Below are 20,335 nucleotides of genomic sequence, written 5' to 3'. Positions count from 1 at the left end.
ATGGAAGATAAATACCTGCATATGAACAAAAACAAGGACGAGGAATCATTCCATGAAAGCATTTTGCATTCCTTTAAGCTTCTGTTCCTGGAAGGGAGAAGAATTTGTAACGTAAAGACGTTAAATGTCCTCCAGGGACCTAATTCAATCGCATTTTAAAGAGCTCAACCGAAACTTGCTAATTTGATGCATGATTACTGACAGCAGCGGCAGTAAAAATGAAGAATGAAATTTTCCTCCCTGCTGGAAATAATTGTTTAGTGTGAAAATCTTGAATAATAAAATGTTGATTGTGCCATTACAGTCACGGTGTACTTGTGTTTATTTTGTATCCTCTGGTTTATTGCATGATTGTCTCTGGTAAATTAATATCATTTTCTAGTGCACTTTGTTATAATTACGGAATAGTTCAAACAATTCTTGGAAAAATACACATTTTCTTGCAGATTTAGATGAGGGTGATAGATAGTGTTGTCACGCCTGTCTGCTACAGAGCCCTATAAGCAGCTTAGTGCAAAGACTGGAAACAAGGGAGCAGCTAGCCTGACGCTACCTCCCGCATCTGAAGCTCACCAATTAACTAAGTATGCTTCTTTGTTTCAACTTTTCACAGAGGTCAATGTCTTTTTGCTAAGCTAACTGTCTTCATATCCAGACCACACAGACATGAGCAGTAGCAGCAATGCTCTTCTAACTTTGTTTCATAGAAATACATACAGTGACCACAAAAACGTGTTGAATCGATTTTCTAAAAGTACACAAACAGCAAGCCAACTAAGATCCTTTCTTTATTTTTCATCCAGCAGAGATGGAAAAAAAAAAACTAGTTCTACAAAAACGCGCTATACGGGCGGCGGTTAATGTCATTCTGTAGCACAGAGAACTTTATTTTATCATGATTCACTGACAACAGCTGCTTGAAATTACATTTAGTGTTAGAAAATTATATTTTATGTCAGTAGAGTTAGGTCTGGTTAGGTTTTGGCACAAGAAAACCCCCATCGTACATCAAAAATTGAAAACACTGCCAGTTAATGTTGTTAAAAGCAGTCCTGGAAAAGAGACTCAAACGTGACTTGAACACACATCACCTCCGTGTAACGGGGATCAGAAAACATACAAAATTCTGTGGCACAACAATGGCAGCGGGAGAAAAACAAGATCGTCCAGATTAGGGGGGGTGCGTGTTCAGGTGGTGAACTCCAAACTCTGTTTCACAGCTGTAACGCAAGCAACAATTTGTCCTGTTGTTGTCAGTTAGTAATGACAAAATGTACTTTATATTTCTAAAGCAGTAACTGCATTGTTAAATCAGAGACGTCCACCATGACAAATGCCTCTTTGTCTCCACCGGGAAAGGATCTGAACAGACTTGATTTTATCCGGATTTTTCACCTGTTTCTCTGTGAGTACAGCTCGAACGTAGCAGCGGGAGCCTGCGCTGTGCTCTTTGCAAAGAAGTTTATTCTGTCGTCTTTTCTTCTATCGTCTGATGAAACATTTTGCACGGCCACAGCAGGACGAATATTGAAAAGCTGCAAATGGATCACACCTAATTATGTATAAAGCAAATAGTCATAAAAAAAATTTTTTTTTCTTGCGTAAGAGAAGGAGGCTGCACTGTATTGACAGAATGCTGTGAAGCTGCCGTCATGCTGCTCTGTAGGAGAATTATTTATCTCAGGCTCTATTCCTGGGAGGTTGGTGTTGACAGCGTCTCATCTCACTGTCAGAGTACCACTGGCTTCCATTAGGCCAGGAATTGCAATTTGATGTCTTGGTGGGAGGTTCAGCAGTCTCACTACATTTAAAAGCTTTGAGAGCAGAAGTAACACTGAGGCAAAGAAAGAAAACATTTATTGTTTATGAATGTGGTGTCACACAGGTCCTGTCAGAAAAGAACAGGGAGGTGAGGTCTTGGTTTGAGGTCTCTGAAGTAATCCCGCCTCCCCTTCTCCTCTCTCAACAGGCAGCTGCACTTTGGAATTGTTCCCCTCCAGAACAATCAGCACATTCGTGTAAAAGCAGATACATTGCAGTCGCAATAAAGACAGTCTAACATTCCACATGACAACTAGGTTTTACATTTGTGATGCCCACTGTAGTTTATATTGTTATAAAATTTTACAGAATAACATTTTTGTGTCTCAGTGCAAAAGATATATTCCAAAAGAATTTCAAGAAAAGCCGTGCCCTTGATAAACATCACCATCATAACCCCCCCCCCCCCCCCCCCTCTTTTCGGAACCCCCGACAGTAATATAAATGGCCTGTTTACAAGACCACCAATAAATAACTACTGTAACAGAAGCAGTTTTACAGTCACCGTCAGATAGCAGCAGTGTTTCAGCTTTGACTTTAAATGCATAATCACAAACAACAGTGTGTCAATAAACAACCACAATTCATCAGAACTTTTAACTATAGATAATAATAGATGCAGTTGTATTGATAGTAATAACCATGACGATAACAACAGAAAAAAAAAAATCCAGTGTGTCACATCTGCTTTGCAGTATTTACATTGTTTTATTCATTTTTTTGTCAAGTTCTGTGGCTTATTTTCCCATGTGTGAATTTCCCAAGTAAAAGAAGGCAATGAAGTGTCTCTAAGGTAAAAGGGTTAAACGTGGGGAGTCTATCAGCTGGTACAGATGCTGTTTATGGAGATGATAGCTGGGTCCACCAGGCCCAGTTCTTCATGCTCATTCACACACAGCTGATAGCCGCAGCCTCGCCTACGCTTCAGAGGAGTCACCTTGGCGTCGGGCTTGGCGCGAGGTGGAAGAAGAAAGCCCACGCTCCCTGCGATCAGCATGTGCCAGATACTGTGGATGTAGAAGTAGTTCTCCTCCGTCTCTACAAAAGCGTAAAGGGCCACAGCAGAAGTGGCGATCATAGTACCCGGGAACAGGAAGAACACCCAGCGCTTCCAGGTGGGTGGGTAGCAACGCCGTCGTCGGATGGTGCGCACTGTCTGTCGGTGCAACAGACACACACACACACAAAAAAAAAAAACGATTCTTGAAACTTCAACATTTTTTACAAGGTTTGGAATATTGAAGTTTAATTGAAAGCCTCTTCATGGTTGAGAAAAAGTTATTTTATTTGTTACCTTATGTCCTAATTAACTTGTTGAGGACAAAATGTGTACGGACACATCGGTGACTAGTGACATATTCATAGTTCCAGAAACGCATGAGTTTTGGCTTAAGAACCTTTGACTTTAAAGGAGTTTTATTAAGAATGTAAGTGGGATGATTTAAAGCTATTTTGTGCATGAACACTGCTCCAACACATCTGTGTGTGTGTGTGTGTGGGGGGGGGGGGGTTGTGTTGCGTCTCACCTTGTATGCGGTGACACAGCTGATTTATAGCCAGGCAGATGTATTAAGACTCTACAGTGTGGAATTTTTTTGGGAAAAGCGCTCCCTAATATTTAGCTGGTTGGTGTATCTGGATTTATAACAAAGAACCAGCAAGTTCTAATGCTGTAGAGTTTATAGAATACGGTTTGATTGTAAATTTACACCGACGTCCCAATCCCCAGAAGCCTGAAACTGACTTTATCTAGATGATACATTTCTGATCAGAATGTTTATCTCTGCATTTTTATCTTATTTTATTTTATTTCTAGCAAGCCCTAAAACTCGAGGAAATACATTTCCTATTCTTTTTTATTGTTCGGCTGTGTACTTGTGTTGTGTACTCAAAAGGCTACACATAAAATGGACAGAAAAGCATCAAGTGCACATTAAAAACAAAACAAAACAGAAAAAAAAAAACCAACAACTGTCTTTTCAAGGAACCCTTGCTGAGAAATACAGGTAACATCTCTATTTCATCCAAGAAACTTGACAACTAAGGGAGTTCTAAAATAAAGCACTTGGGTTTATTTTGTTGTTTTTACTTTTCTAATCAAATGAGTACGTTTCAAAACACAATACCAGAGCGGGATGTACCACAGAGAAGTGACTCTGTGGGCCGGTGGGGTTTCAGCGAGAGAGCGAGAGAGAGAAGACATTAACTTTGATTTAAGGAACACAGGAATGGACATCTCAGTGAATCTCCGGTGGTTTTACTGATGCACATTTGTATTCACGTCGACCCGACTCAACACCATGTCCTACGACTATCATCCTCAGCAGTTAGATGTTTAAAAGTGGTCATCAGATATGGGCCGGACTCTGCTTTACAGTGATGTAGGTCACAATGATGTGAACCCTGACCCCCTCGATTTGTTAAAACCTGCTTTAAGATGACCCTGGATATGTAAGTTTGGCCAGAGAACTGTAACGGTAGCACCAGTTCAAGGGAGTGCAGAGTCTAGAAGACACGCCTGTCTTTCTCCTAACACACAAATCTTCTTGTCATCTATAATTTGATTAACTACTACAACTGAAAGAAAAACTGTCACAAGGTAATTTCGGTCGCCGCTGCTTGCACTAAAACAATCTAACTTAACTAGGCCCATTTTAATTGAATATCTACATTACTCACTCGTTAATTAATCTCAGGGTCCAACAACTGAATTCTTTCATGACATCATGGTTACTTAGAGCAGTATTAGCAGTAATGTTTCGGTTAATGATTATCTGACAAGGCGGATACGGCTGCAGAAGCTCAAGCTTTGCAGTAATTGCGTTACAAGTAACAAGTACGTTCGCTAACGACTCATCGAGAATAACACTGAATACCGTAAAAACAAATTATGATGACAGAGGTTTGCTTTACAAAGATGAAACGTCCCATGTTTAACCCTGAAGGTGATCATAAAGCAACCGCAAAAGAGTCTCACTGAGCCCCCATTTAAAAAAAAACAAAAAAACCTCATCAATTCTACAGAAATGAACTATTCAAGCTTCAAACCGGTCATTTGAACAGTGAAAGATGACAAGTTTGCAACCTTGTGCGTTCCCGTTACCCGACAACAGCTTCATACGCAGAGGAGACGCACTTTTCATTTGGCGTCATGCAGCTTTTAAAAGGCTCCGTCATTTTATTTATTCATTATTTTGATCACTCCAAAAAAAAAAAAAAAAGATTTTTTTTTTTTCCTCCAAGAAATGATCGTATGTTGCGCACCGTCAAGAGTAATTCATTCATGAAAGACCAAAGTAATTACACATGTCCTAGCAGGAATAATTGTGATGCAGTCATTGTGCTGCACGCGAGTTAAAAACAAATCATTTATGCAAAGACAAGTGAAGAAAATGTAGATGTTTGTTTTTGCACCTTCTTCTGCGCTGATGATCTTTTTGTGTATAAGTCAGCAAGCAGAGTTTGAGGAATTATAGACATTTGACACTGACAGATTTGAACATCTCTCCTTCGTCTTAGTGCACGCGACACCCCTGCAAAGCAGCAGGCGCTCTGTGGCCTCCGCTTGACTGATCTAATTCGGTTGTGTCTGGGAACATTCAGGATGCCAGTCTTTGCAGAAACATGACACTTTTAAATGAAGGGCTCTTGTAGAGAATGCGCGGTGCTCGAAATTCAGAAGTGCGGTGCTGAGGAGAGACTGGCGAAATGCAGACGTAAGCTAGCGAGCAGCTAGGATGTGTCGAGCAATCAGAGCCTCAGACTCAGGTTTGTCTTTTGAAACTATAACATAATCACCAGATCCAAGCGTCTCTTTTATGAAGAAGTTACTATCAAGACCTGTCAAGACTGTGGCTCCTCGCCACAGGGAGATCAGAAATACCCGTCTTTGTTGGAGTCATTTTGACATTGAGCCATTTATAATTGAATTACAAATGTGCTAAATCGTTAAAAAAAAAGTGAAGGACAGTGGCTTTCAGTAGAAAGACTCATATTTAGAGGATATAGTGACGGCATGCACGAATTCTGAAGGACTCTCGTTAATCTCAGAAGAAAAGAACTGTGTTGTAAATGATACTGTCTTTTCTACCTTTGCTGCTGGAGCACATGAGGGTTTATATGCTGGAGTTAACAGTACTTCATCTTCCACAGTTTCTCTAGGATCCTCCATCTCACAGAAAGTAAACTCGCTGCTGTAACTCCCACACTATTCTACGTAAAGCTTTCTCCTAGGAAGCCACAAACCATGTTTTCAAACTCCTGTCAGAGGTTTAGTGGTAAAGACTTTTTTTTTTTTCTAGAACCTTGCCTGAAAGACTATTATTTTTTTTTTTATCTTCTCAGTTCAGGGAGCACATTATGTCTCAGAGAAGAGTCAGTGAAAGTACAAGCTGACTTATAATGGAACTACAACCCATGACTAATACCCACAGGCTGCAAAACTTTTAAAGCCCCCCCCCCCATGTTAATTTAAAATAGCTTTATTGGTCAGAAACCCCCAGTTTTTAGCAATGCACATGTTCAAGTCCTTTATGAGCCTAAATTAGGGATTAAGCTCTTTTACACCCAGTGGCACGAGGACACCCTTCATCTCCATGTTTGAACAAGCCTGTCTATGAATTTCAATATCACATTATATCTTAGAAAACTTTTTTTTTTTTTATAAAGTGCAAAATGTATCCCGATGAAGATTTTAAGGTAAAGGTTTAAAGGTTCATTTATTATTAGGTTTTTAAATTTCACTTAATTTTCACCGGTCATGCTGTTTTTAAATGCCAGTAAATTTGGATTTTTGTGCTACTGCAGACTCGGTATGTAAATAGCTCTTACCCATGCTACCGCCATGATGCCCAGAGCAAACAGACTGGGTCCCAGCAGGTTCCAGAGACCATGACGATCCAGCTGTAAAGCCATAGACAGAGACATGGCTCCCAGGAGATACAGCACCTTCAGCGGGGGGAAGGGGGGGGGGGGGGGAACAAAACAAAACACTGAACAATGAAAAAAAAAACACCACATGGATGGATCAATAACAACCCTCTTTAGTCCACACTGTAACCAGTGGCCAAGAAGGTGTGAAGACAAGGAATAGCTTTTGGAGGGAAGAAATACTGGCAAAAAGTTAAAAAAGCTAGACAATAGAGAGAGAATTTGTAAAAGTCTGAATCTTGACAAGCAGTTTACCTCCAGGTGATGAGCTACAGTTCAGAACTCTACTGTATTTCAGCTGAACTCTCACTGTTTTGTCTTTTCTGCACTTGAATTCGGTTTTGTGTTATTTTTGTTATTTTCTGGTAGTACGAGAGGTTCTTGTTCTGTCGCTGGTGCTTTCATACAGGTCTAGGGAAGACATCTGTCATAGTAATGATACCGTTGCTGTGGCGTTGTGCGGTCAAACCAGGTCAGTGATGTAGTTTGTAGGAAAATCTATACTACAATGAAGCAGAATTGAAACATATTGCCCGTAGCCATTTGGATCTCTTTGTGAATGCACAATGAAATCTAGTTAGTGTTCTAGGTGATCTTGTTACGCGAAGTAACAGAAGAATTTTTTTTTCTATTGTCAACAATTTATGACAAGAAAATTGTAACTGAACCCGATAATAAGTATTTGCTGTGTAGTTAAATCCTGAAAGGATCTATTCCTTTAGTTACAGTCCATATAAAAAACAACAAACAACCTCATATACTGTCCAAAAACTCTAAAAAACAACAACAACAAAAACAATAGCTACACTACTGCAGGGCCAACATGCTCCTTCATTTAAAATAATGTCACAGTTTATTTAGCGTCAGTCTGATTTACACAGTCCTGGTGCCCTAAATACTCCCTAACACATAGAATTTATCTTCAGCAAGCAACTGAAAAATGTCCTCAAAAAAAAAAAAAAGGTTCACTATATATACTTTATATGTTTCAGTAAAACTTGCCCTAAAAAAGGTAATAATACACAGTTGATCTACATGTTTGCACCGCCTTGAAAAATGAGAGCGCATATTCTTTAACCCTAAAGTGTTCCGTGCAGTTACTTATAGATGGATGAACACAATGTTGTTCCCTCTTTTAATTGGGCGATAAAGCGTGAGACAAATATAAAATAATAAATTCTGCAGTGTTAACAGCCTCCACTAGGGTTGAGCTCCACTGCTTAAAAGCTGCTCAGTATTCAGAACGGTTAAAAAAACAAACACATTTTCATTCATTCGGTTTGATGCGTCAGTGAGGGGAAAAAAAGACTCAGAAGACAAGTCCATCCATTGAGTTCTGCTGAATTCAAAATTAGTGTTTTAATGATCTCCGCTCTGTTACCTGATTCTGTTGTCAATTAGTTTAAAGCAAATTGTTGGCAACAATCTTAATAACTGAGTTAATAATAAAAATGATATATTTGTAAAACACTAAAACAACAAAGGCATTTGAAGACCTCAACTTAAACAACCTTTTTTTTTGTTTGTTAGATATTTTCTGCCTGTTTTTAATTCATTGACATTTACGTACGTTGATGGGCCGATAATAAAGGCAATTGCCAGCTGCAGCATTAAAGTGATGAATACATGAAATGCAACTCCTCTCTGCATGTGAGCATCACATTGTAAGAAAATAAACATTAACACTTGAATGGGTTCAGAAATAATCACATTTTTATAGATTAAAATTCTTTTATCAATCTCAAAAACTTGACATAAAGCTACAGCTATGTGGGGAAAAAAAAAGGTAGTGTGAGAGGGAAAAAATCCATAGGATATGCTACATGCATCATGGAAGCCTATCCAGGATGCCTGGGGTCTGCATTTTTCTGTTCTTGCCAGGGAACATGAGGACACATTTTGGATTTTCAAGCAGGGAAGGGATGACCCGCCTGCAGGAGAACAAGACTAATTGGAACACACCAAGGAAGAGAGGAACAGCGTGCTGCTGCCCGAGTGCTGCACAGCAGCAGTCATCAGTCATACTGCACCGCTGGGCCACGCTGCAGCACCCTGAGATGCATGAATACATGCAGTGTACGCGAGCATGAATACATGGACATGCTCGGGCAGAAGGTTGCTGTTTAATGAATCAGTATCTGTCACTGTGACAGACGAGGTTGTTGGAATGCTTGTAGGAAGCCTATTTTTATCAGTCATATACAATCACATCAATATTTGTTAGGTATACCTAATAAAGCGGTAGAATGCAACGTTCATGCAATAAATCCTACCTTCAAGAGGATGCTCATGTTCAGATTTCACTGTGATTTGGATTTATCTCAAGGGTCATTTTGGAGGCTGTAATGAGCTGGAGAGCTGTTATGATGAGAGATGTTTCAGATATGTTTTATATCCCATTCATATAAATTAAGGACCGGGTAAAATGAATAAATTGACGTGACTGTATATTTCAGTGCTTACCAGCATTACTGTACAATGCTTTTAATCATGTCACACACAGCCTTTGTAACGCCTCTCCAAGAGTAACATTTTTACAAAGGTCAGGCTTAACAAAAAGTCTGTAATATGAATTAGTGTATATTATGTACACTGCAAAGCCTCTAGCCACAAAGGTCTTACTTATGGTTACAGCTTTCAAAGCTTTTAAATGACTCTCATGATATCCCACAAAATAAAAGCTTATCGCTTTAATTGTCTTCACCGTATTAGAAACTAATAATTTATCATGTGTGTCTGCATTATTGAATTTGGCTCAGCTTGGAGCCGGAAAGCTAACATTATTTAAGTGAGATTAAAACAGTAAATATAGCTTGACAGTATGTTTAACGACAAGACTAGCAAGCCTCTCTCATCGCCCCCACATCAACGTCAAGAAGTCGTGTGTCAAGAAGCAAATGTGAGATGATCGCTAGGAAGAAACGAGGTTAAATTCAAAGGGGCAGCGTTCCTCTTACAGGTTGTGTGTAAGGTGATGGTGATGATAAAATAACATTTAAAAAAGAAATCGAAACAGTAAATGAAATCTTTGACCACGTCCCTGTTGCTATGGTTGTTGCTACGTCACCAGAACGGTGAAACAGAGAGGAAATGATCAGTAGCTCTCCATAAATCAGGAATTAATGAGACAACCCACAGCCAATCAGAATCAAGTATACCTGTACGATAACCACCGCTAACCGTTATCCTTTAAACTGATTCCTATTAATCCAACAGGATAACCTTCAGTCAGTTCAGATTCATGTTTGTCTTCAGGTTCTTCCTTTATGTGGACCTGCAAAAACGTCCTTGTAAGACATCTCGCTGATTTATCTGGATAGATCTCACGCTCATACACACACAATCAAGTGCTGCTGGGTCCTTCCCCCCTGCTGCTGCTGCTGCCGCGGTCATGGTCATAAATGAACAAACACGCGCATGCACACACACAGGCACACACACAGACACACACGCACGCACGTGCCCACGCAAGCACACACACACACACACACACACAGGCACACACACAGACAAACAAACCAACAAACACACTGTGTGCCTCTGGTACACAAACACACAGTTGCACTTGCCAGTCCTGACATGTGCGATTTGATTAGTGACTGCGTACTGCAGCGCTCAGCAAAAATGAAAACTCTAGAGGACAGCAGATGTTCGTACACTCTCCCTCCCTCCCATTACTCCTCCCCCCTTCCCCACGATTGGTCTCATTTATGGACATGGACACACACACACACACACACACACACACACACACACACACACACACACACACACACACACACACGCGCTTTCCCTGAGACTGCTCCATCTTGGTGTGCAGCCAGGGAGTGACCCAGGGAGAAGGTGCACCTGTTAGTGTTTACTGTTGTTATCCACCGCAATATGTCAACAACCAGAGAATTTAGCAACACGCATCATTGATTTTTACATATTGATCGTTCAATTTTGGACTAAAAATGAGGGCATACACAGCGCTCATTTGTAGCTTCTCTGCACGGCTCCGCAGCTCTCCTTCTCTGTGTGTCCTCTAATCCTTTGCTCCAGCGTTTATCTCAAATTGTCAGCCAGTGACGGGACAAAGGACATGCATTAAGGCCAAATCATGTCTCCGTATCACTGCACTGCATCTCAAATTGGGATTCAAATACACCTGGTGTCGCTCTATCTGCTTCCCAGTTGGAGAGACAACAGAGCCAGTCAGTGTTTGTTAGCGGTCCTGAAGGCTGTGACACTGGCTGCACCCTTATTGGCTTTGACCATCTATGATTTGTAACATAGTGAAAAGGGAAATTTACTTGAATGGAGCTCAAGTGCTAATGAGGTGGGAAGCATGATGTTGAATTTCTATTAGCTGGTGATCAAACGTGCAGCTAGGGGAGAAGACGCCGTGGTGAACTTTAATCTTTTAGCTGTTTGGCAGTACAGTGTCACTGTCAGTAATTCAGACTGGCAGGGTTGACGATGAGCGGGAAAAAGAACTGTGATGGTGCAAAATTTATGTGTGCAATGTAGAAACGTGTTACTAGAAATGTGAATTTGATGTGGCGTTCACAACTTAATGGGTGGAAATGATCACATGGCTCACACCTTCTACAATTTTGTCAGGACATAAAGCGCCTCTAGTTTCTAACCCCCCTCAATCACCCCCAAATGTTCTGAAGTGGGTTTTTTCTTGCAAAGCCAACTGAATCCCTCTCCAGGTCTTTTATGAAAGGTTTTGGGGTTTTTTTGTGATACAATCAACCAAAACCATTTTAAAGGCAAGACCTTCCATGCTGCAATCATTTAAAAAGAAATCCAATTCAAATGAAATTGGGATTATCTGGAAGTATGAAGCTGAATGAATCCTACAAATTCATCAAAGCAATTCTGCCGTCAACAAAGTGCAACACAGAAAAGAAATACTACAAACATGTTCAGTAACTTTACTTCAACAGAACGTCGTACCACCAAAATCACTTCAAACATAAGTGCTCTCTTCCTAGTTTAAACAGTCATGAAATTCTTTGTTTTTTTTTTGTTCATTTTTGATAAATATTGGAAAGTCATAACCCGTTCCCGCAAACTTCTTCATCCCTGGATATGGCTACGACCCCTACTGCTGCTCCTGCCGTGAATGGTCCCTAGTGGCAGGCAGAATGTCTCAATGAGAGCTTGAATTGTCGGGAGGAAGGCTTTTACCTGTTTGATGATGGACTTCAGCCTGGCCATTGCGATGACAGTGACCCACACTGACATGAGAGACCCGAGGAAATCACAGAACTGCAGGACATCGTACTCCATGATGCAAAAGACCACAATACCCGGCTGATCACAAGCATGGTAGAACTGCCGGGAGAGAGGAGAGAAAAAACCAGCAGTGAGACCAACAAGGATCCGTGGTGAGTTTTGTCTTTCTCTCTAAATCTTATTTGACAAGCTGAATCTGTTCTGGTTGTGATTTCTGTCCAGCTGGAGCACTTGCACCCCAGGATGTACTTCAGCTGAGCAGACTTATTTTAAAAAATAAGGCTTTTTTATCATCTTCAGTTCATAAAAGTTCTGTCTTGTTGTGTTTAAATTCACCCTAAAATGGATGACTTTCTATCTACTTTCTGAAAACCTATCATTTCGTATATGCTTTGAAAAAATGACTTTAAAGGGGGTCATTTTAACAGCTGATTGCTTCGGGGGGAAAAGTGGGCTGTGAGTCATGTTATCAAACACATTTTACCGGCTGGTATAGAATCACTTAATTGAAGACATTATTTCTTTAAACTATAGTGAATTTCCATACATCCATCCATTTTTTGTAACACTTATCCATTACGGGTCGCGGGAGGGCTGGAGTCTATCCCAGCTGACATTGGGCGAGAGGCCCTGGATGGGTCGCCAGTCCATCCCAGGGCCATCAGGAGCGATTAGGGGTTCAGTATCTCGCTCAAGGACACTTAGACATGGTCACCAGGGGAAGTGAGGATCAAACCAGCAACCCTTCAGTTGCTAGATGGCCACTCGACCTCTGAGCCCTGCTGCCCCTTAGCGAATGTTCATCTCACCTAATCTTTTCTCACACCTTTTGACAAAACATTTGGAAAAAAAAGCTCTCTTTTTTTTTTTTTTGGACTGCTTGTATTCATCTAAAGTCGACATCCATGTTTGCTACCTTATATTGCCAAGACACTGATTGCCACCTCCATCTGCTCACACACGATTAGAATTAAATTCAAAATGATATAATTAAATCTATCACGGACCTTAACCTTAAAGCCTCACTTATCAGCTTGATTAGCAATTAACAACCCCACAGGGTATCTTTAAGCCAGTAACACGCTTTTATTTCAAAATTAATGTGCAGATGTGCCAATATAATCTCAAGGGATTGTGTATAAATAGCCCAACATTTTTAATGATATTTTGTATGTAATCCCATAAAATCTGTTCATGTAATTTGATGCCGTTTAGTCCCAACTGATATTTTGTAATCATTAAACATGAGCTGGTAGTTACTGTCGGAAAACTGGATTAAAGTATTTGATTATTGTACTTCTTGAACATCCCGTTGCAGGATTTCTGACATTTTCTCTAACATAATTTCTACATCATCTGCGTGTATGCAAAAGTCTACCAACAGTAAATGGCATGAAATGACATATCCAAAACAAAACACTGCACTGTCATCATGAAAATAACAACTTGAAAAATAGGTGCATTATTTATGCACCGTTCGATTTAAAAATTTGTCTTTTCTTTCTCTGTTTGAAAAATGTAATTTACCCTTCATAAATAACCAAATACAGAACTGCAGATGTTTCTTTGTCATGTTGTTTCACAGTGATATATATATATATATATATATATATATTTTTTTTTTTTTTTTTTTTTTTTTGACATTGTTGTATTTCCTATAAAAACGTGTCAGTTTATGTGTCGGCCACTCACGGTGGAGAAGAACATGGTGAAGATGTAGACGGAAGCCTCCAGCAGATAATGGCTTCGTACCGCGATGACCACTGGCGGGACGAACATCAGGTTACTGAGACAGAGCAGCAGGGTGGAGAGGAGCTGGAAGCTGTAGGAGTAGGCCTCCGAGTTGTCTGTGCATCCCCAACCATCCCAGCCTAACACAGAACAAAACAAACACACTGTCAGCATGGTGCGTGTTTCTGTGTGTGTATGTGTGTGAGCGTGTATGTGTGTAAGAGAGATATACAGGAACAGAAAGGTTTTGTGGCCTCAAAAAAAACAAAAAACAACTGAAGTTACCATTGGTTTTGCCGTCTTCAACTCTAGACAAACTTTAGGAAAGTTCCCTAAAATCTTTTGACCGAACAGTCGTGAAAAAAAAACAAAAAACAAAACAACAACTTGACTGTAGATGAATATTTGTGTCAAAACCTCATCCCTTTAGAATTTACAGTACATCTTAACTGGAATAAAATATGTATCTCCAGACAATATGAATACTCCATCAGCCTTTCATTGTAAACAAACACTTCTATCTGAAAAACAATCTAAAATAAATGTGTGAAGGTGTCTATGCAGCACAGTGGAACCTCCTGCTGTGAACTCCTCCTGCTCTGCTACTTGAACTGGATCCTTATCAAGAGGTGGATTGGATAAGACAGTGTGAATTAAGTGCTTGTGAGCACAGCTGAATGAAAGGTTTGAGGCCAAGGGCAAGCGCTGAATGCAGAGCGCCTGCCAGAAAGCAGCCGCACATATGAAGTATGACTTTGAATTTAACTGAAGAGGAACCGGCTCTGATAACAGATGATCAAAGGCAGGATTGAAAAAAAAAAAAAAAAGAAAAAAAAAAGAAGCAAAAAAGCCTCTGAGGACGTCCTTTGTTTAGTTCCATAAGCTCATCTTTTATTGAAAAGCTGTTCATAATTAAGAGCCTGTTTTATTGTCTTATCAAAATAGTTTGTATTAAAAGATTAATAACGGTCCACTGTATGATTCATCGGACAACGGTCCATAAATTTAATTGCTGCATTGTCTTATCACTTATGAAAAATGACCTGTGCCTTCCCCACCTTGCTCCTTCCCATTTACTTGTCATGCTGCATGATGTATTTTCTAAAAAATTACAAATTCTTTGCAGCAGTTATGACCCAATTTCCCCCAGTATCTTATCTGGTATGCAAAAAAAAAAAGAAAAAAAAAAGAAAAAAAAGAACAAAAGAAACAACTTTTGACAACTACAACTTGCATTTTTTAATTAATTGTCACACTTTTTTGCTTATTGTTAATTACTGATAAATAATGAAAGGCAATGCTGTGTGCACACCATTTTTCTGCAATTATTTTCCACATCAATCAAACCAGTAATTTGTCAGTAATTGACTTTCATTACTGGTGTTTAGTGAATGCACATGTAATTTGAAAATAAATAGACATAAAAATCAAATCAAAAGGACACCTAATTAGTTCATCTCATCTGAGTTAACTCGCATTTGCATCTTGCGTACATTCAAATCAGCTGACACACAGGACCTGCAGAACACACTGACAGTACAATCACGCTGCAGTAGATGCCTCACCTGCTTTGCATTCACATGCAGCATAAAGGTAGTTGTTGGTACGCAGGAGCTTGCACTGTCCATATGTCCCGCAGTCATTGATACATGGAGTCAGGTAAGCACGCATATACACTTCAGCGGTGACATTGGTGCAGGCTTCAAACCTGGAAGAGTCCCAGACAGGCAGAATATGAGATGGAGGTGAGAAAGGGAGACATCAGTACTGAATCACTGGCACATAATAAGGAACTCGTGGGACTCAGGTTTAATTGATATTCCAGCCAGACACTTTTTATTTATAGTCAGTTAGTTGGTTCAGACTGAAATATCCTAACAGCTTTTGAATGAACTGCCATAAAAATGTGTGCACACATTGTTCCAAAAGCATAAATCCTACTGACTTTGATGCTACCCTGACAATTCCCACGGCGCCATCGCGAGGTCGACACTTCAATGCGGAATGTCTTGACGAACTTTAGCTGGAACAACTGGAAATTCTTGATGAGGTTTCATGTCTCAGACCGACCATCAGCCGTGTATTGAGTGGAGTTCTGATGAGTGACAACAGCGTAATGTGCCGTAAACCTGCATTTCTGCAAGAAGTCATCGACTTGTATAGAACTGAGAAAATGTCCCTATTTCTCACACTTTATGGTCTGAATTGCTAGTCTCAAATCTTCTTTAATGTAGCGTGAATAATTTTGTAACTTATGGTCCCATTTGGAGTAAAATAGACGATAACGGATGCTTTGCTACACTGTGTTTGAGAAGTCGCTCAGGACACAGGCGCTCCACCCCCCAGGTATCTCAGTCAGATTCACCGTCTCATCCAAATATGGAAAACACCGGACGCAAAAAGCCTAATATAGCTCCTCTCACCGCTGTCCGGGGATTTCTGAATACTCGATCGCTGCTTGAACCACGGCTAAAGCAGCCACTAGCAAACTCACGCCCCTTACATTTTGTCACGGACGGGACTTAGCAGAAATATGCTCACACCCAGTTGTCTTCCTTAGGGAAGCAAACTGCAGACATTGCTATTCAGCGAATAAATAGAAGCACACAGACTGGTAATGATTTAGATTTATATATTCAAACTATGATGTTTTTTTAATGCAATCAACTGTGGTTGGAAACTAACAGCTGCACACACACACACACAAAAAAAGCTATTTATTATTTCTTTATCTTTGAGCGAAATGAAGCAAAATAAACACTAATATAAATTTGTTTGAGATGTCAATTGTCAATCAAAAGCAAAAATGAAGCTCCAGGAGGAAGCAAATGTGCTCCTTTTTCATCTAAATTGTACTTTTAAAGCATACCTGTCATTCACGCTACCTCATTTCCTCTTCAACAAGACCTTTTTGATTTAGTAAATATGTGGAAAGGCAGAAACAGACATGAAATGTTTTCCCACATTTTCATATGACAGCAAAGCTCTCATGTGAGTCCTTATCCCAGACCATCTGCTATTCTCTGTTATGCAGATTCAATTGGAACTCCCAAGTGGTTTGGAAAAATCTGCTTAACTTTATTGTGTTCACATTTTGTACCGTTAAGAGTCAGAAAAAAAAAACCCCTCAATCTACTGAATACTTTAGAATTAATGAAAATCCTTGAGTTGGACAACATAATTGGAACATTTTCTTAACTTAGATGACTGTGAACAACACTTTACTTATCATAAACTCCGTATTTAATTATACAGAAAAGTGGAAATAACCATTTTTAGTCAAAAGAAAAACATTATAGTTGATGCATTTTGGTCTGGAGACAGTACCGAGGGTGGAAAATAGAGTGCCCCTGGCTTTTATTACCAGAGTTAATGTTTAAAACTGGTACAAAATGAAAAGAAAAGTCGTCCTTTCTCTTTGAGCCTGAGAGGAAAAATTGAAGAAAACTGCACAAATTTCCTCCAGTCAGATTGAATCAACAACAGGAGAAATAATTATGTTGTTTAACAAATGCAATTCGCCGAACAAAGACCCTGCCAACTATTATGCCAATTAAAATAACTCAAAATTAAAAACCTGCACATGGCTACATGACATATCTGTTTAAAGCTGTTCAATGTTAGGTGAGCACCAGCGGCACATTTATGAAGCCAATCCCAAATTAATCTGCCATGTGACAGATGGGAATAATGTGGCTGAATGAGGAAGGCTGCGACGTTTGAACAGTGAGCGCGGTGTCTTTATTAGAACGCTGGATTATTAATTTTGGTAAACAAACTTGTGATTGTTTTACGAGCACGAGTTTAAAGACATATTGAATCTATTTTTTTTTTTCCAATTGTCTTCCTCTAATTGACAGCAAATATTGTCTCAGAATGGTAGCTTTGGGAGATTGGGACCAAGCCAAAGAACTGATTGCAGACTGTCATAAATAGATGAGTAGCAGATCATTCTAGTGGTTTCAATGAATTTCGGCTTATGAATAATATTCTCAGTACTGTTAAATTACCTCTGAAGAAAAACAACCAGATAAGGGGGAAAAAAAAGAAGTGAAAATGACCTATATTTATGTCTAAATGCATTAGAGTGAACCAAGTAATTATGATCAGCCCAAAGAAGCAAATCAGATAAAGCAGGTGTATTGTGAGCAAATCCGTGACCGGTGCCAGTTCGATTTCAAAGAGTGAGTTTGTGTGAGTCGTGCCTTTGTTTGACAGATTTTGAAGACAGCTGCTTATTTTGTGTTTGCCAAGTTGTTGTTTTTTTTGTACCTGCATAAACCTGACCAGAACTTAAACAGATAATTCATCCCCAAACTGTATATTTTCCCCCTTAGTGCTCACAAATAGGTGTCTTGAGCTCTAAAAAAAAAATGACTTCCCTCACTGAATTGACTACCTCTATGTGACTCCAGAATGCAGGAAGAGCCAGCAATGTATGGCATATTTAGCTTGGAGCTAACGGCGACCAAATACAAACAACAAAAATGCTCAAAACTATCCATTTACAAACTCTAAAGCACATCATTTGGTACAATTCAGTTTGTTAGTGGACATTTTCTGACAGTTTTTCTGTCGGTGTCAGTTAATTAGTCGACAGGGTCAGGATTAGCCTCAAGCTAAACATGCATGGCTGGCTCCTTCAGATTCTGGATTCCCAAAGAAAAAACACAGTGGGGGAAAAATAATCTTTATGAACCCCTAACACCTATTTTTGAGTACTTACAAGCCAAAATATACCTTTTTGGTGAAGTATTCCTTAAAAGAAATACAGGGATAGCATAGTATTGCTCTAATGGCTCACCCGTGTTGAGTGCCACACAGAGAGCGCAGGCTGAGGTACCAGGTTCCTGTTTGTGGATAAGGAATCCTCAGCTTGGTGATGTTAGAGGAGGCATTCACAGAAAGGAAAAACCCCGCCACAGATTCTGCAAGAGAAGAAAACAGCACTAGCGGTGAAAGACTATCTGTTGAGGGAAGTTTGAGTAAACGGAGAAAGCTGTTTAAAGGCAAATTATTCATTAATAAAGATGTTCCAACACCGTTTTTGCCTTCCTAGTGTGATTTGAAGACATGAGCTATATATCATCTGATTATTCTGCTGTACCGACGTGATATGATTGCATCAAATTGCTGTGTGACCTCGGTCAGGTTAAAGTCTTTGTTTAATATCATCAAAGACAAACAGAGAAAGAAGGCATAGAAATACAGTCACCCCTCCAAACTGCAGCCTTGATGCTGGACATGTTTATGGCTGGGATTTACTTAAAATATCATCACATTGCTGACATTTGGCTAGTTTTGTCCCACTATTTTCATATTCATCAATGCCTCTTTGTCACTCTAAAATTGTAATTGCCAGTTCGTCAGAGAGCTCAGAACTAACTGGAAATAGCATGTTAAAAAATAAATCATAACAGACACTTGCATAATCGCCATTACAGGTGTCTGACACCAAACAACTCGGATAAGTTGTAAAATTCCCATAGAACAATGAAATGTTAGTGTCTGTAAAAGAAAACACATGTTTTTACATACCTGATTCACATTTCAGCGACGCGTTTCCCCGCAGAAAAAGAGGCATCCCATGATTCAGGCAGCCGAACACTGTTACATTAGCTCCTTTCAGCGTAGACTGAAAGACCAAACACAAATAAAGGTCACTCAAGCCGCTAACCACCGCTCATCATTACCTCAGGTCTTAATTCCTCTCAGCAACCGCAGGGTAAACTTTACTCTAAAACTAATACATCAAGTGAAAGTGCTCTGCCAGAAGCACCTAAATGTAGACGTTAGTTTATCTCCTTAAAGCATCAATAACGCATTAACATGCTCATGCATAAAAATAAATAAATAAATACTGGGGAATTATTAGAGCGTTGGGAACTGCATATGCTTAAAGAAATTGGCTCGTTCTGCTGAGAGGTGAAAGGAGACCACTGCAGTTCAATTAGTTTTATCTGTAAAAGAACAACAGAGGCGAGAAATACTGGATGTGTTCAGAAAGCATGAGTGTGCACTTAAAACATTCTTTTCAAAATTCCCTAATTTATTCATCGTGCCGGTGAACCTGAAACTGTTGCTTGACAACAGTAAAAGTTCCGTTTTTGGTATTTTTTTATTTTTGTCAGACAAAAGTTGATAACTGACAAAAGTGCAACACATGCACGGGCTTTGTGTCCAGAAGGAAATGCGCTTGTGCTTGGTGGGTTAAGTGAGTCTGGGCAATTATTTCTTGAATAAATCACCCACTAGCACAAAATAGCAATAATGTACATGCAGGGGCTTGGCAAAGTTGCTGATTAATGCAATGACTCAACAGACAGTTTGCCAGGTGCTGAGATTTGAGGCTTCCTAAACTCACCATCTGGCCTGTAGTCTCTTGGTAGTGAGACTCAATCACACCCACTGGCATTTCTACATAGAGGGCCCCCCCACCCCCAGCCCCAGCCACAACCAGCCAAAACAATTTTAATTTTTTTTTTTTTTTTTTTTACATTTTTGTTTATTTTACATATAGCTACCATGCTCAGAAAGCAGAAGTTCGCATGAAGCTTTTAAACAGCTGCAGCAATTATAGTATAGTTATCTTGTTATAATCGTCCAAGACTCACAGTGCTGCACT

General features: G+C 39.7%; 1 protein-coding gene across 2 annotated transcripts in view; it reads right to left on the bottom strand.

Annotated features, from left to right (window-relative positions):
- Positions 1-2,253: 2,253 nt before the first annotated feature.
- Positions 2,254-20,335, bottom strand: part of tmem8b (transmembrane protein 8B) — a 40,359-nt gene continuing 22,277 nt past the window's right edge. The window contains exons 7-13 of one of the 2 annotated variants that reach the window (XM_086205384.1): positions 19,249-19,345; positions 18,515-18,638; positions 15,276-15,418; positions 13,672-13,850; positions 11,932-12,078; positions 6,652-6,768; positions 2,254-2,977 (exon numbers count right to left, since the gene is read on the bottom strand). In XM_086205384.1, the coding sequence (XP_086061510.1) occupies positions 2,642-2,977; positions 6,652-6,768; positions 11,932-12,078; positions 13,672-13,850; positions 15,276-15,418; positions 18,515-18,638; positions 19,249-19,345 (1,143 nt within the window). In that variant the 3' untranslated portion in view covers positions 2,254-2,641. The remainder of the gene's footprint in view (positions 2,978-6,651; positions 6,769-11,931; positions 12,079-13,671; positions 13,851-15,275; positions 15,419-18,514; positions 18,639-19,248; positions 19,346-20,335) is intronic. The other variant, XM_086205385.1, reaches the window with a different exon arrangement.

The sequence above is a fragment of the Aulostomus chinensis genome, chromosome 6, assembly GCF_037954235.1.
Source record: "Aulostomus chinensis isolate RoL2024-O1b breed Wild chromosome 6, RoL_Achi_v1.0, whole genome shotgun sequence".
Taxonomy (NCBI): Eukaryota; Metazoa; Chordata; class Actinopteri; order Syngnathiformes; family Aulostomidae; genus Aulostomus; species Aulostomus chinensis.
The sequence above is the reverse complement of the archived record's forward strand: the minus strand, read 5'-3'. Positions and strand labels throughout refer to the sequence as shown.